The sequence below is a fragment of the Phaenicophaeus curvirostris genome, chromosome 2 (assembly GCF_032191515.1).
Source record: "Phaenicophaeus curvirostris isolate KB17595 chromosome 2, BPBGC_Pcur_1.0, whole genome shotgun sequence".
NCBI classification, from domain to species: domain Eukaryota; kingdom Metazoa; phylum Chordata; class Aves; order Cuculiformes; family Cuculidae; genus Phaenicophaeus; species Phaenicophaeus curvirostris.
In genome coordinates, this window is record NC_091393.1 from 49749344 (window position 1) to 49765021 (window position 15678).

The 15678-nt window shown below is 44.2% G+C and overlaps 1 protein-coding gene across 1 annotated transcript in view; it reads right to left on the reverse strand.

Annotated features, from left to right (window-relative positions):
- Positions 1-6302: 6302 nt before the first annotated feature.
- Positions 6303-15678, reverse strand: part of TXLNB (taxilin beta) — a 35299-nt gene continuing 25923 nt past the window's right edge. The window contains exons 8-10 of the mRNA XM_069852005.1: positions 11203-11295; positions 10066-10161; positions 6303-8977 (exon numbers count right to left, since the gene is read on the reverse strand). Of these exons, the coding sequence (XP_069708106.1) occupies positions 8156-8977; positions 10066-10161; positions 11203-11295 (1011 nt within the window). The 3' untranslated portion in view covers positions 6303-8155. The remainder of the gene's footprint in view (positions 8978-10065; positions 10162-11202; positions 11296-15678) is intronic.

A 15678-nucleotide genomic window follows, 5' to 3' on the forward strand; every position in this document is an offset into this window, starting at 1 on the left:
TAGCTGTGGCTGCAGGGCAGACCTGAGCTGTCAGGCATGTGAACCTCTGAGCCAGTGGGTACTGTGGATGTTGATGTTTCTGGGCTTCCCCAGCACTGTCGTGCCATACCCACAACTGCTGCCTCCTCCTCTTTGAAAGGGATCATAGAATCATAGAATCATAGAATAACCAGGTTGGAAGAGACCCACTGGATCATCGAGTCCAACCATTCCTATCAAACACTAACCCATGCCCCTTAGCACCTCGTCCACCCATGCCTTAAACACCTCCAGGGAAGGTGACTCAACCACCTGCCTTGGCAGCCTGTTCCAGTGCCCAGTGACCCTTTCTGTGAAAAAATTTTTCCTAATGTCCAGCCTAAACCTCCCCTGGCGGAACTTGAGGCCATTTCCTCTTGTCCTGTCCCCTGTCACTTGGGAGAAGAGGCCAGCACCCTCCTCTCTACAACCTCCTTTCACGTAGTTGTAGAGAGCAATGCAATTCTAAGTAGTAAAAAACAGTGTTCCACAGTAGTGAGTCATGTTAGCGTAAAACATTCAGGGGAAGGGGAGCTCACCAGTGCAGTAAACACTCGTTTTCCACATCTGCTCTTCCCTGTCCTCCCAATTCCCTCATCCAGCTGACAGATGCTGTGTTGCAGTGCCTCAACCACACAAGTTGACTCATGGACAGGGTTATCTCTGTTCCTTATAGAATCATAGAATCATAAAATAATCAGGTTGAAAGACACCCATCGGATCATTGAGTCCAACCATTCCTATCAAACGCTAACCCATGCCCCTTAGCACCTTGTCCACCCGTGCCTTAAACACCTCCAGGGAAGGTGAATCAACCACCTCCCTGGGCAGCCTGTTCCAGTGCCCAGTGACCCTTTCTGTGAAAAAATTTTTACTAATGTCCAGCCTAAATCTCCCCTGGCGGAGCTTGAAGACCATTCCCTCTTGTCCTGTCCCCTGTCACTTGGGAGAAGAGGCCAGCACCCTCCTCTCTACAACCTCCTTTCACGTAGTTGTAGAGAGCAATGAGGTCTCCCCTCAGCCTCCTCTTCTCCAGGCTAAACAACCCCAGCTCCCTCAGCCATTCCTCATAAGGCCTGTTCTCCAGCCCCTTCACCAGCTTCGTTGCTCTTCTCTGGACTCGCTCCAGAGCCTCAACATCCTTCTTGTGGTGAGGGGCCCAGAACTGAACACAGTATTCGAGGAGCGGTCTCACCAGTGCCGAGTACAGAGGGAGAATAACCTCCCTGGACCTGCTGGTCACGCCGTTTCTGATACAAGCCAAGATGCCATTGGCCTTCTTGGCCACCTGGGCACACTGCTGGCTCATATTCAGTCGGCTGTCGACCAACACCCCCAGGTCCCTCTCCTCCAGGCAGCTTTCTAGACAGACTTCTCCTAGTCTGTAGCACTGCATAGGGTTGTTGTGCCCCAAGTGCAGGACCCGGCATTTGGCCTTATTAAACCTCATCCCGTTGGACTCAGCCCAGCGGTCCAGCCTGTTCAGATCCCTTTGCAGAGCCTCCCTACCCTCCAGCAGATCCACACTTCCACCCAGCTTAGTGTCGTCTGCAAACTTGCTAAGGGTGCACTCAATGCCTTCATCCAGGTCATTGATAAAGACATTGAACAGGGCTGGACCCAGCACTGAGCCCTGGGGAACCCCACTTGTCACTGGCCTCCAGCTGGATTTCACACCATTTCCCACCACTCTCTGGGCCTGGCCATTCAACCAGTTTTCCACCCAGGAGAGTGTGCGCCTGTCCAGGCCAGAGGCTGACAGTTTCTCAAGCAGAACGCTGTGAGAAACTGTGTCAAAGGCTTTGCTGAAGTCCAGGAAGACCACATCCACAGCCTTTCCCTCATCCAGCAGCCGAGTCACTTTGTCATAGAAGGCGATCAGGTTAGTCTGGCAAGACCTGCCTTTTGTGAACCCGTGTTGACTGGGCCTGATCACCCGGTTCTCTTGCATGTGCTTCATGATAGCACTCAAGATCACCTGCTCCACGACTTTCCCTGGCACTGAGGTCAGACTGACAGGCCTGTAGTTCCCTGGGTCCTCCCTGCGACCCTTCTTGTAGATGGGCACAACATCAGCCAGCCTCCAGTCCAGGGGAACTTCCCCAGTCTTCCAGGACTGTTGGAAGATGATGGAAAGGGGTTTGGCCAGCACATCCACCAGCTCCTTCAATACCCTTGGATGAATCCCATCCGGCCCCATAGACTTGTGGGTGTCTAGTCAGGCTAGCAAGGCTCTGACCACCTCCTTTTGGATCATGGGAGCCTCATTTTGCTCCTCTAGCTCCTGGGTTTGTACACAGACGGAACGACTTTCTTTACAATTAAAGACTGAGGCAAAGAAGCATTAAATACCTCAGCCTTTTCCTCATCCCCTGTCACTGTTGTTCCTTTTGCATCCAATAGGGACTGTATGGTCTCCCTAGTCCTCCTTTTATTATTTATATATTTATAGAAAGATTTTTTGTTATCTTTCACAGACTTTGCCAATCTGATTTCTAGTTGAGCCTTAGCCCTTCTGATTTTTTCTCTACACAATCTCACTTCCCTCCTGTAGTCCACCCAAGAGGCCTGTCCCCTCTTCCAGAGCCCATAAACGTTTCTCTTCTTCTTGATATCACTCAAGATCTCTCTGTTCAACCAAGGTGATTTTTCCCCCTGCTGGCTTTTTTTCCGGAACACGGGGATGGCTTTCTCCTGAGCTGCTAGGATTTCCTTTTTGAAGAGCTCCCAGCCCTCATGGGCTCCCTTGCCCTTAACTACTGTCTCCCATGAGACTTTGCCAACCAGCCTTCTGAAGAGTTCAAAGTCTGCCCTCTGGAAATTTAATGCTACTGTCCTACTAACCACCCTCTTCACTTCACCTAGAACAGAAAACCCTATCATCTCATGATCGCTTTGTCCTAGGCGTCCACCTGCTGCCACATCCCCCAGAAGGCATTCTCTGTTCACAAACAGCAGGTCCAGGAGGGCACCCTCCCTTGTTGGTTCATTCACCAGCTGTGCAAGGAAGTTGTCTTCCAAGCACTCCAGGAACCTCCTAGACTGCTTCCTTTCTGCTCTATTGTACTTCCAGCAGATATCAGGAAGATTGAAGTCTCCCACAAGAATGAGAGGCATTGATCTAGAGATTAACCCCAGCTGTTTATAGAAGAGCTCATCAGCTGCTTCTCCTTGGCTGGGTGGTCTGTAACAGACTCCCATCACAAAATCTACCTTCCTGTGGGCTCCTCTGATTTTAACCCACAGGCACTCAATCTCCTCATTGCCGCAATCCATCTCAATGGTGTCCAAGTCCTCCCTTACAAAGAGGGCTACCGCGCCTCCTCTCCTACCCTTCCTATCCCGCCTGAAGAGTTTGTACCCCACCATAGCTGCACTCCAGTTATATGAGTCGTCCCACCACGTTTCCGTGATGGCAACGACATCATAGGCTCCTTGCCCTACGACAGCTTCCAGCTCTTCCTTCTTATTCCCCATGCTGCGTGCATTGGTGTAAATGCACTTCAGCTGAGCTGCCGAGCCTTCAGCCCTCTTAGAGGGCACAGAGTTCATTCCCAATTGCCTGGTAACTGGAGTAGCTAGCGCCAGAGTGCCCGTATCTCCCTTAGCACCCCGAGGTGTGTTCTCCCCGACTTTCTGTGTGGTGAGGTACTGGTGGTCCTCACCTGCGCACCCTCTCCAAATCACCAGTGCCCCACGTCCAGGCTCATTCCTGTCTAGCCTGGTCTCAACCCCCTCCCCCTTCACATCTAGTTTAAAGCTCCATTTATGAGCTTAGCTAGGTTTTTAGCAAGGGCTTTAGTCCCCCTAGGAAACACACTTGTCCCATCCTTAGCAACAAAGCCTGAGGGTGCGTGAGCCACCCCATGATAAAAGAAGCCAAAGCCCCTCTCCTCACACCAGGCTCGGAGCCAGGCATTAATCAAATTCTTCTTCCTGACTTCCCGCTCTTCTCTATTTAGCCATGGGATGGAGCAGAATACTATTTGTGCCCCAGAGCCCTCCATCATTTTCCCAATGGCCCTGAAGTCTTTCTTGATGGCTTTGGTCTTTTTGTTTACTAGATCATCGTTACCAGTTTGGACTGCTATCAGAGGATAGTAGTCTGTCTCATGGACCAGGGAAGGAAGTTTTCTAGCTACCTCCTCCACTGATGCCCCCGGTAAGCAGCAGACCTCTCTGTGGAGGGGGTCTGGTCTGCAAATGGGTCCCTCCGTTCTTTTTAGGAGGGAGTCTCCTACAACAATCACCCTCCTTTTCTTCTTAATGGAGGACGTTTTTATATTTTCTGAGGATGGTGCAGCCTAGGGAAGGATTCTAGGCTGTGGGAGCCATCATCCTCATCCTCAGGGTTGGATTCCACCTGCAGCACATGGTACTTGTTCACCAGGGGGATCTGGGGTTTTGGTGTCTGGGTGAGGGGAGCAGGTTTCCTTCGTCTGGCAGGAACTTGCTGCCATTCCCCATCTCTTGTTCCCCCAACCTTGCAGTTTTCAGGTGGATGGTGTTTGGACACACCAGCTCCAGCAGGCTGCTGAGTTAGTGAGGGGTTATGCTTGACCCTTGGCTAAGCAAGGCTACGGTTGAAAGTCAGCAAGAATGGCAATGCAGAGTTAGTATGTAGGCCCAGGAGAGAGGTAAGTCCTGCTGCCATTTCCTTATAAAGTAAAAAGAAGAGTCTAAATTAAATACTAATAAATGATGTTCGATGCAAAGAGAGAGGGGCAGTGTAAATTCAGAGAAAACTGCATATGTAGGTGATTGCAATCTGATTGGCAGAGTGAATTTAAAGAGGACATTAACAGTGAAGCCTATAATGAAGGTTTCACCGTATTTTATTATACATCCCTGGGTTTGGGTTGCTTGCACTATTACTGCAGTTCTGTCATCTGGATTTTATACTCTATTCCTGCATCTACTTCTGTTCAGTTATGTGGGAAAAGTTAAGCTGAAACAGATCAGCAGTTTCTTAATAACCTTTCCTCAACAAGATTTATCATTGCTGTGGTCTGCCACAGGGATCAGAAATTAGCTGAGAAGGTTGCCTTAGCTGTCATCGTGAAAATCCCCTCACATTTGGATAAACTCTGAGTTATTGAAAAATGTTGTGTTTTACATGTTCAGCAGGGGAGATGTTAAATTTTTGATGTAACAAAGGTCAAACATGCAGAAAGGGAAAATATTTTTGTTCTTTCCTTCCAGTGTTTGCAAATAAAGGCTGTTGCTGATTTGGAAGCAGTGCAGCAATGGATGGTTTTAGTAAGGAGAACATAGCTACAACTGCTCTCCTCCCTCCAGATCTATCCTTGGTAATATGGGAATAACTGTGTGAAATAAAAACAAGACTAAAGGAGGCAACCACAAAACACACCAGGATTGACGAGACTGGCAGTATCAGTAGGAGAATGATCATGATGAACAATAGATGTGTATCTCACTGCATGTGCAGGCTGCCATCCCAAAGGCTTTTCACGACGGCACTGCTGCCACGTAAGTGGCAGCTTTTGTACTGAGTACCAGTACAAGAAGAGAGCAAGAGGATGCTGGCAATTAATGTTGAAGAAGAAGGAGAGAAAGTGGGTTAACACACAGAAATCTGTGATGATGATGGCAGTTTAAATTGCCAATCTGATGCAATGGATAGCAAACAGGTGTATAGTTAAATTTTATATATTTTCCACCTCTAACAAGGGTACTCCAGTCTCTCACATTTCTATAGGCTATGAGAGATTACACATAAACCATCCCCACAATCTGACTATAAATACTCCATCCAGACTGAGATCAGCCTGAATTTTCCCTACAATTTTTTCTCCCGTTTCTTGCAAACATGAGAGGCTAAATCCTGGAACCAAAAGCTGAGAGGGCTACTTTCCTGTGCTTTCAGTATTGTATGTATGCTCTGAGAATGATGGGGAAACTGCTGGGATAAAATGGAGTTGGTAGATGGTATGGAGGAAGACAAGCAACAGGTAAGTGGGTAGAAACTCATAGAATAATAAGAATTGCAAGTATGTGAATGCAGTTTTAGATTTAAGAATTAAAAGGGTGAAAACAAGGAAGGGGGAATAGAGTGGGAGTGATTTTCCCAGAAGGCTGTGTAATTATTCATGAGGGATGATGATGTAAGAATCAATTATGACTATGTAGGAAGATTTTTTTCTACAGGATCCTCATCCCCCTGCTTGCTGAAGGTGGAAGGAATGAGGCAACAGTTATGTAATCGAAGATGATACCTTAATGATTATACAAAATGGAACCAAGTTAAAATTGCAACGCCATGATGATCATGATTATTATGTAATTGAATATTTGAATGTATGAGAATACTTCAACAAGTAAAGGCATTCTAAGGGCTTACTTGAAGAAAAAGAAGCTGGTTACATGCAGACAATTACTACAATGGCAGCAAAACCAAATAAGACCAAGAAAGAGAAAAAAACATTAATGGGTATATAAATCACATTAATTTTAAAAGTCACCCTAAAGCCAAACAAAACTTGTTTTGGAAACTTGCAATGGAAACTAAATTTCTACAGGCTTAAGTAAGTGGAAACAAACAAAAAAAATAAATCAGATGTGCATAACTTTTTATCTTAGGATAAAGATTTGTTATATGTCAACATTTTCCCAGACATATAACTGGCTCGGTTTTCAGAGATGACCATTCACATAGGGCTTCAAATCTGAACGTTTGATAGGATTCATCTTGCCTAATTTAGACATCTGCTAATATGCATTTTAAATTTAATGTAGTTGTCTTAGGCTAGGTCTAGAATCTGTGAAGAGAAATAGCATCTTCAGTGAGAAAGTAATTTCTTCCATCTTAGATGCCGTCTCACCATGAAATGACTTGTCATGATCAAAAGATGCTTATTCTTCTTCACTGCTTCTAAAAGAAGCTTAAGGTAAATAAGGTAACTAAGACCTGAGTGATCTACTTTCAGGTGTTTGAAGATGAGAATGTAGCCAGTCCCCAAAGGTGTCTGAGAGGGAATCCTGCTTTCCTAGTACCTATTTTTTTCTGGTACCTATTTTTTCTCTCCTCTACACAGTGAATGGGGGTGACAGGCAATTGTGCCCACCCTTCTCCTGTGAGCATCAGCACTTGTAGTGGGGCCAGGAGAAAGCTGTGCTGAAGAGATTCATGTGGCTGTGTTGGAAAGAGATGGGATGATCTGGAAGCATGATCTCAGGGCATCTTCTGTAACACATCCTGGTACCTTCTCGTTTAGCTCTACTTTGCTTGCTGCTCCTGGCCTAGAAGCTGGGATCTGCACCCCACTTCTAAACTTCTTAGCTCATTTGTGGTCTGGAAACAGCCATGAGACCCTCTGTTTAGCTTGTGATCCCAAATAGTGCGACAAACTAGTGAGTTTCTGTTAGATGCAGAATGAGGGTTGTGACCACTACCTTGGGAATTGCCATGAGTTTGTAAATTGCTGTAGTTTTCAGTCATTTTAGAAAGAATTTAGGAAACATCTTGTCTGCTCCCCTGTAGTTCTTTTGAAAACAAAAGGTCTTTTAGGACACTAAGCTGAAAAGACAAATTCAGGGTATGGCTAGGAGCTTGTGGGTGCATATAATGGTGAGTGGTAATTTACTTGTACAAAAATTCAACTCCTATTACTGCACCTCTCCATGGATATGGCTGACCACATCAACGATTTCACTATTGTGCTGTGTAATTACAGATTCTTTTAATCTCATTTATTAAAATCACAATCTGTTCAAGTAGGCCATCTTCTACCCAATGTCATAAGAAATAGATTAATTATGAAACTTTAAATTTATGTATGTGAATTGCAATGATTTTTGAAACATGAAACTTCAACACTTTGAATTTATTTCGTTGAAGAAGATGACTCATTATGCCTGGAAAAAAGATCCTGTAATTTAGTTGCATTTTCCTGTCCTTAGCAAAATATCATGCTTCAAGCTAATGAAGGACAGCAAAATTTGCAGACCTATTATTATTGGATAGTGGTAGCAAAGAGAAGTGCATTACATTTGCCTACAGATATGCAAGTGTATTTTAGCACTCACTTTTTGTTTCTTAAAAAAAAAAAAGGTATCAACTTAGAGGACAAATCAGATCTGTGGTTTGTAGAAGACAAGCCTGGACACACCAGTGCCTTCAATCCACTGCTTCCATGTCTGTGTCCCCAGTTGTCTCTGGGGACTTATCATGGACAGATGGGCCATCCACACATTCTTCAGCTTTTGGTGCACTTTCTGTGGGTACTGGCATATTCTCAAGGGGAGTGAGCATGTTTTGTTTGGGCACTGGCACATTTTCAGGGATTGTTGACGTGCTTTCAGTGGATTTTGGTGTATTCACAGTGGGCACTGATGCACTCATGGGAAGTATTGGAGCACTTTCTGTGGGTATCGGCACCCTTTCAAGGAGAGTGGATGTGGTTTTGGTGGCCTTTGACACATTTTCAGTGGGTGTTGTCATATTTTCAGTGGGCGCTGGTGTGCTCCCAGTGGGTGCCTGCATGTGTTCAGTGGGTATTGGTGTGCTCATGCTTGGCTGCTCACAGTGATTCCCGGCCTCTGACTGCAGGGTGAGAGGAGAAGGGTGCTCTGGCACCAGGACAGCATTACATGTTTGAGTGTCACAGGTCTCTGGATTGCTGCTGTTGCTTGGGAGGGACTGCTCTGTCTTGTGGGACACCCTGAAAGCTTCAGCCAGCTCCTTCAGCACACTTTCATCAGTAGCACGCAGCTCAATGCTCGCCTGCTCAGAGGAGGAAGGGTTCATATCATTATTATCATCATTATTATCATCTTCTTCTTCTTCTAAGATGCCATTTCCATTCACCTCTTCAGGGAACTGTGCTTGCTTTATTTTTTTGTACAACTCATTCCTCTCTTCCTGTAGAGCCCGGCAAAGGTTCTCTAGCCTCTGGATTTTCAGCACGAAGCACTCATATTCCTTGGACCTCATGGCTTTCTGTGATCAAAGACATCGGACAAAGGTGTGGACTGAGTTTGGGTGCACAAAATTAATTGGTGGAACTGGCAATTAGGAAAAAAATTGAGATCTAGGCAGACCTCACAGGACTTTGCCAGGTAGCTGTCTTTCACAAACTGCTCTACAATAACTATGGTCTATTTACTGAAGCTTTAAGAGGAAATTTGTCCTGTTACTGCAGTGTATTAGCATCCTCCATAAGATCCAGACCAATCTCACTCAAAAATATTTGCAGGACTGCCTGTTGATGATCTGTAGAGATTGAAAAACATAGTGGATGTCTGTATAGATAAGCATCCAAAACCCTACCTGGACTTCTGGTGGATGTGAATTTTGGGGAAAACAAACTGCACTATATTTTTTTTATCATTTTGCTTCTAAGTTCTGTGAGAGGAGCCTGAAATGAAACATTTTCGTGCTTCTCAGAAAAAAAGAGATACAGAAACCTGTAGAAATAGAAATAACACAGACCTACAAATCTTGCCAGAAAGATCTGGTCCAAGTTCAAGGTAAATTTGGGGTGAAATTTCAGGCAGCCTCTAATCTTACTTGAACGAGTTCCAAGACGCTTATGAATTTCCTCTGCAATGCCTCTGTGACACTATGTTTAAAACTATGGTGAGCCACAGTACTTACTTCTGGCTCTTAGAATTTGTCTACACAGGAAGTTAACGAAAGTCATGAATTTAAAGTTCATTAGCTAGAGCACATTAATTCCCTGGGTGGATGCTCATATGCAGAGAGAAAATAGCATGAAGTGAACTAATGTCAATTTGCTTCTTTGTGAGAGCATTAACAACCACACATTTTTAGAGCACTTAAAATTCAGTTACATAATTCAGTTTCTTCTGGACATAATGAATGTCTCTGCACAATCTAAAAGCCCCACTAGCTGGCATTCTTGTCTTTTTATAAAGACATCTAATTATCAAGGTAGCTTTAAAGAAAGAACCTTAGATTCAAGAACAAATTTTCCATTGACTTTTGGTGGCTTCAGGTAATCTCATCTCCCAGTTAAATCATTATATAGGGGAAGAGGTGCACCCTGAGAGAAAAAGACCACTCACCTCTTCAATCATGTCCAGTAATGCTCTGTTACAGTTCTCAAACCTGGATTTCCATGTAGCAGTATCCTTTTCCAACTTCTTCATTTTCTTTGTCATCTGTAGAAGCAGGAGGAAAACTGAATCACAACAGGAATTCCATGCTGCCGATTAAATTAGGGCAGCCTTTTTATTTAGGTCTTTGGCTGTACTCATAACGCTGCTATCAGCAGCTGTAGTGGTTGGGCTAAGTAATAATTTATGTTACGGGATGGATTTAGTTTTAAGTCTGTAGTCCTAAAGTAGGACCAGTTGATTATGTGTGCAAAAGTATAGCAAATTTCCAGAGTACAAACAATAGGCAAAGAAAAGGTGACATTTTTCTGTTTGTCCCTAAAAAGAGTGCAATGTTATATCGCTGGTAAGTTGAAGAAGGGCTTGTATATTCTGAGCCAGCACTGTTAAGGAAGCCCTCTCTACACAACCTCCAACATACACTGCTATCTTTATAGCACCATCTTTCCTTTTGGTTTTCTGTGAGCCAAACTTTGTGATGACCATTAGAGGTTATCTGGATCAGAGCAGTAGGATTTTGGGCCCTGGTGCCAGAGCAGAGCATTATTAATTATGAAAGAAGGTGTGTTTGGTTTTTGACTCCCATTCAATAAGTAAGTGCACCACCTCCAAGGATACAGTCATTTAAGCTTAATAGTGGGAAGGTGTTGGTGGGCTTCAGCTCTACCCACACTCTCCAGTGGGAAGACATGTAGCCTGTGTCAACCTTTCTATACCAATTTCAGTTACCTTGGAGGATCTGGGCACTCCTGGAGACATGGACTGACAAATCCAGCTCCAGGCTCCCCTTTTGGTATCTCTGAGGGAGTCTGTAACCAAGCGCCACATCAGGTTTTAGGTAAGATGCTTATTCTTTAATGCAGTTTCAGTTTTAGTTGAGAGCGAAATGTTCAGCCTGCAGTGCTGAAGTCTAAGTTGCTGTCAGTTGTGGCTGAGCGTGCCCCAGATTTTATCTGGATGTTGATGAGTTTGTTCTTGAAAATGTGCAGAAATGGTCCCATCCCAGATAAAATTATGGCAGTGAGAGATATCAAAATCTAAAAAGAGAGTGTCAAGCACAGAGTTCAGGTGTGAACTGCTACTCACTTTCTCCATCTCCTGTTTGAACGTGGCAAACACTTCATTGCTTTTTGTCAATGTTTTCTGAAATTCTTCAAACCTTTCAGAGTAGAGTGTGATCTGCATTAAGAGAGAGAATATAACCACAGTAATTTCAGTCTCCAGAATGGTGAATTTCTACTTTAATAGAAGATAATAAGTATTTTGTTTGGACATGGAAATTGGCTTCTCTTTGGAGATCATGAAGCACAAACATCAGTCACCTGAAACTCTGCATCTTTTTAAGGTTGCAAACTGTTATTATTCCTCTATTGCAGAAAGGTGAACTGAGAAAGAATAGAAAGACACAGGCCAGTTGCTTCAAAAAGACCTAGGAATTATGAATGCCATATTCTCTTGAATATTGCAGCTGTGGTGTGTCTACATAGGGTGCCCAAAAGCAAAAGAATTCCCTAGAAGTAGAGACTTCTGAAAACATTTCCCTATGTAACTCAGGGGTGACTTCAAGAGGGCTGCATTAAAGACTACAAAGATTTCTAGTCCCTGTCTTTCCTCATGAGCCCTGTGTATTTCTTTTGTGTATAACATTCTGACTGACAACTGCAGGAAAGGACTCCTAGGATACCTACTGAATGGAAAAGGATGATGTGACCCCTGGGCTATCTCCATGGGCTAGGACTAACCCAAGCTGGTCTGACCACTGATGCTGTGCAGTACCAGGCACGGGGATTAACTCAAAGTGAAAGCGAGCATGGTCAGAGCTGTGCTTGAGCTCTAAGCCTTGCTTTGCCACGTAGACATTGCCAAACTCCAGTTTTAACCTGAGGACATAAGCCCTGACAGACTTTAACAGAGGAACTCAGTATAGCCTGGCTGCCCAGTTGTTTACCTGTCTTCTTGATTACCCAGGCAGCCAGGCTGGGCGCTGGATGCTACCTTGGCTGCAGGGTCATAAGACATAGTTTTATATCTAAAATCTGTGGAAGTTTTAGAAAAAATTGTTCTAAAGTTCTGAGGCTAGTTTTTCTGTAATAACATCTTGGTGTCTGCTCTTTCTGTTATTTTCTGGGCTGGAAAAAAACTTTCAGAGTTCCAAGATCATCCAGGATGCTACATAGATAAAGCATCGTTATCTACTCTTTGGAAAGGACCATCAGCTCTAAATCAGCCACTTCCTTCTGGTGCCAGAGTTAACCCAGCAGTGTTTGGGTGATCAGACATTTCATCTGTTCAGCCTGACAGCTCCTGTAAGCTGAAAAGCAATTGGCATATAACACATAGTGGCTGAGGTGATGTGAGTGCAAAGCAATGGGAGTTTCAAGAGCAGCCTGTAGTATTGAAGGGTCTGGCTGGAGGCTGGCTGGCCCTCTCTGCACCAGCAAGGGGCTGACTGAATGATTAGCTATGAGCTTTGTGTGGTGAGATCCAACACACATCCTCCCCGATACTGCTCTTCAATTACTGAGGTAAAGAAGATTTAGGAAATGTGGTTAATAGCGTGGAGGGGGGTTAATATGGGTATGGTATAATTCATGTTCATTCTGGTTAGTTCTTATGATGCACCTCAGAAAATATCATGACTATAGCTGCAGTGTAGTGTGACTGCGTCTGAGCTCAGCCTAAACTAGGCAGTTAGGGTCGTCTTGTCTGTGGATATGGCACTGGCTGTAGCCCTTCCCCACTGAGCTGGGTGAAGAAATGGGAGGTTAATCCATGCAGAGCTCTCTGGTGGCAATATCTGAGCTAGCTGACATGAAGCTTGCATGTGTATACTTATATTAGGCTCTAGGCAGAGCTGTGACTTATGCACAAACAGAAACACAGAGGGATTTGTTGTAGCAGCACAAGTGCCACAGTGTAAGTGCAACACTGATACCAAGTGAGACATTTGGAATACACATCAAGGCTCTAAGGAGAAATGCCTGAGCATCCCAAAAAACAGATGAGGGAGCAAAGATAGGAGTCAGCAAACTGGGGCTCTTAGCTCAGAGCTGTTGTTTTAAAAAAACTCACTTCAATTCTCTGTCTCTGCTTTTCCCTCCCAGCTTTTGCCTACTGTTTATTTAAATTAAAAACCTTTCTGGTTTGAACAGGGCAAACTCTGATCTCAGCTGGGGCCCTAGGCATTACCATAGCACCAAGAATAGCTTCTGCAATTTATATTTGAATAATAAATGAATGTTTTCATAGTGGCTGGGAACAGGCTGTGAGAGCTCTCTCACTAGGAGCGTGCACTTGTGCACCACAATTAAGGAGATGAGGACCCCTTTGCAGCTGCCTGGCACCCCTCCACCTCCCCTGACAGTCTGGGCAAGGAAATTGCAGGTGGCTCTACTACCAGGTGAGAACTTGTAAGTGCAAGACTTTGGGACGTGGAAACATCTCAGCATCACCCTGCTGTGAGCATACCCCTTTGGCTCTGTTACAGCCTTCTTGGTTACCACAGCCCAGTGGTTGCACTACATCAGCTACCAAAAATTAAAGGCCTTGGCTGACTTTTGTCTTCTTGCTTTGTTCCAAAGCATGAAGCTAAACAGTGTGCCTCAGCAGTGTGCCTGGGGAGGGCTTGCAGCATCCTGGCAAGCACCACTGCAGTCTGGGTGTATTCCCTGAGCCGGTGCCAGTTTGCTGTCATGATTCGGAGGGCTGGATTCGGCTGTCTCAGGAGCTGATGTTCCCTGGTTCCTTCCACCTCAGTGATGCATTTGGTGTTTGTCACCTCCTCCAAAATGGAGTAGTATCTCACTTGCTATAGCAGGCAGTGAGGGCTACATTATGGCTTCTCCTTATCTTGTTGGCCAACGTCTTCTCCTAATTTCCATGTAGTTGTTCCTCTGTTAATATCTATTTGGTTTTTCTGCTGTTTGCATCAAGGAGCTTTTCAAGCTTTTCTCTTCTGCACTTGCACAATGCCTTGCACAATGGCATCTAGTCCGTGACGGAGCCCTTTCAGTGCTACCATACTGGAAATAATATTAATAACATTATTAATAATAATAGTAATGTCATTATTCCCAGTAATTCTAAATGGAGGCTGCTGTGTAAGTGGCAGAGCTTTCACACTTGAGCAGAACATGTAACTGTATGTTTCATTTTAACAAGTGAATCACCTAATTTTCATCTATGCAAGTCTACAAGAAGCACATTTATTATCAATGCCTTTGCAGACTGGATTTTTCTAAAAACAATTTTACCCTTTCAAATATATCCTTAATATATTCTGGCTTTTATCAATACCTTCAGTTTCATTAAACTGGCTGCAGAGGTCTGCCTGCATACAAAACTCGTTCTGGCTGAACATAAAAGTTTAATTAAAACCACTCTGAGAAAATTTGGAGCAGGTTTGCAATTGGGACAGACTCAGCTGGAGGGCTTTGAGGTTTGATTGCAGAACCTGTCAAACTGGTGTCAGCATCAGTTTCTGTGATAATCTTTGCTGTGCTACCTGCTTATCTTAGCCCTTGAAAAAACATGTAAAGGACCAAACCCCTCTTAGCATGGTTGCAAGTTGTCAGTTTAACACTAGCCTTTTTGGATGTCTCAACAGGTAGGAATTAGACCGTCTACAAGGGAGCCAAGCTCTGCTAGGGAGGACCATTCCCACAGACAGGTCAAAGAAGATGAACTTGCATGACTGTTTCTGTAAGTCCAGGAATATCTACTGATGCTGCCTTTTGTTGATGTGAAAGTCCAGTACGTGATCTAGTGTTATCACTCATATTCAAGGTTGATTATTGCATTGCTCTCCAAGTCTAGTGCCCATTTCTTGTTTTCACTGCCTTCCACTTAATCTTGACTCTTTGTATAGTTTTGGCAAGTAATTTAATGTTATTGAATGTTTCAAATTCTAACTGAATACTGAAATCCTAGAGGCCCCTTTGTATAGGCCCTTAGAAGGCAGAATTCCTGCTGAAGTTAATGAAAACTTTACCTTCACGTTCCAGTTCAGAAAAGCATGTGAGCACATCAGCTCCAGTTTGGTAAAAGTGTTTCATAATGTGTGTGTACTCCAGTGCTTTGCTGGATTAGAAAGCTGCCTGAGGAGGAGTTATAGTGAATAATGAAGCCAAGGCACTTACATTATTCTGTGGTTGAGTATTGTAAACACTCGTGAATAACAGCCCGATAGAATGGTTTGCGTCAGAAGGAACTTTTGGAGATTATTTAGTCCAAACCCATGGGCAGGGACATCTTTCACTATATCAGATTGCTAAAAGCCCCATCCAAGCTGACCACAAACATCTCCATGGATGGGGCATCCACATCTTCTCTGGGCAACCTGTTCCAGTGCCTCGCCACTCTCACTGTGAAAAATTTCTTCCTTATATCTAACCTTAATCTACCCTCTAAATTACCTTACAGTTGGCTTGAAAATAACCTACTTCCTTTTCGATAGCATATGGGATGTAGAATGAGGATAGAAGGAATACACAGAAAGCAGTTTTGTTACTTTACCTGTAACATGCCTCATGGGTTAAAAACTGTGAAACAAAGGCACACCAT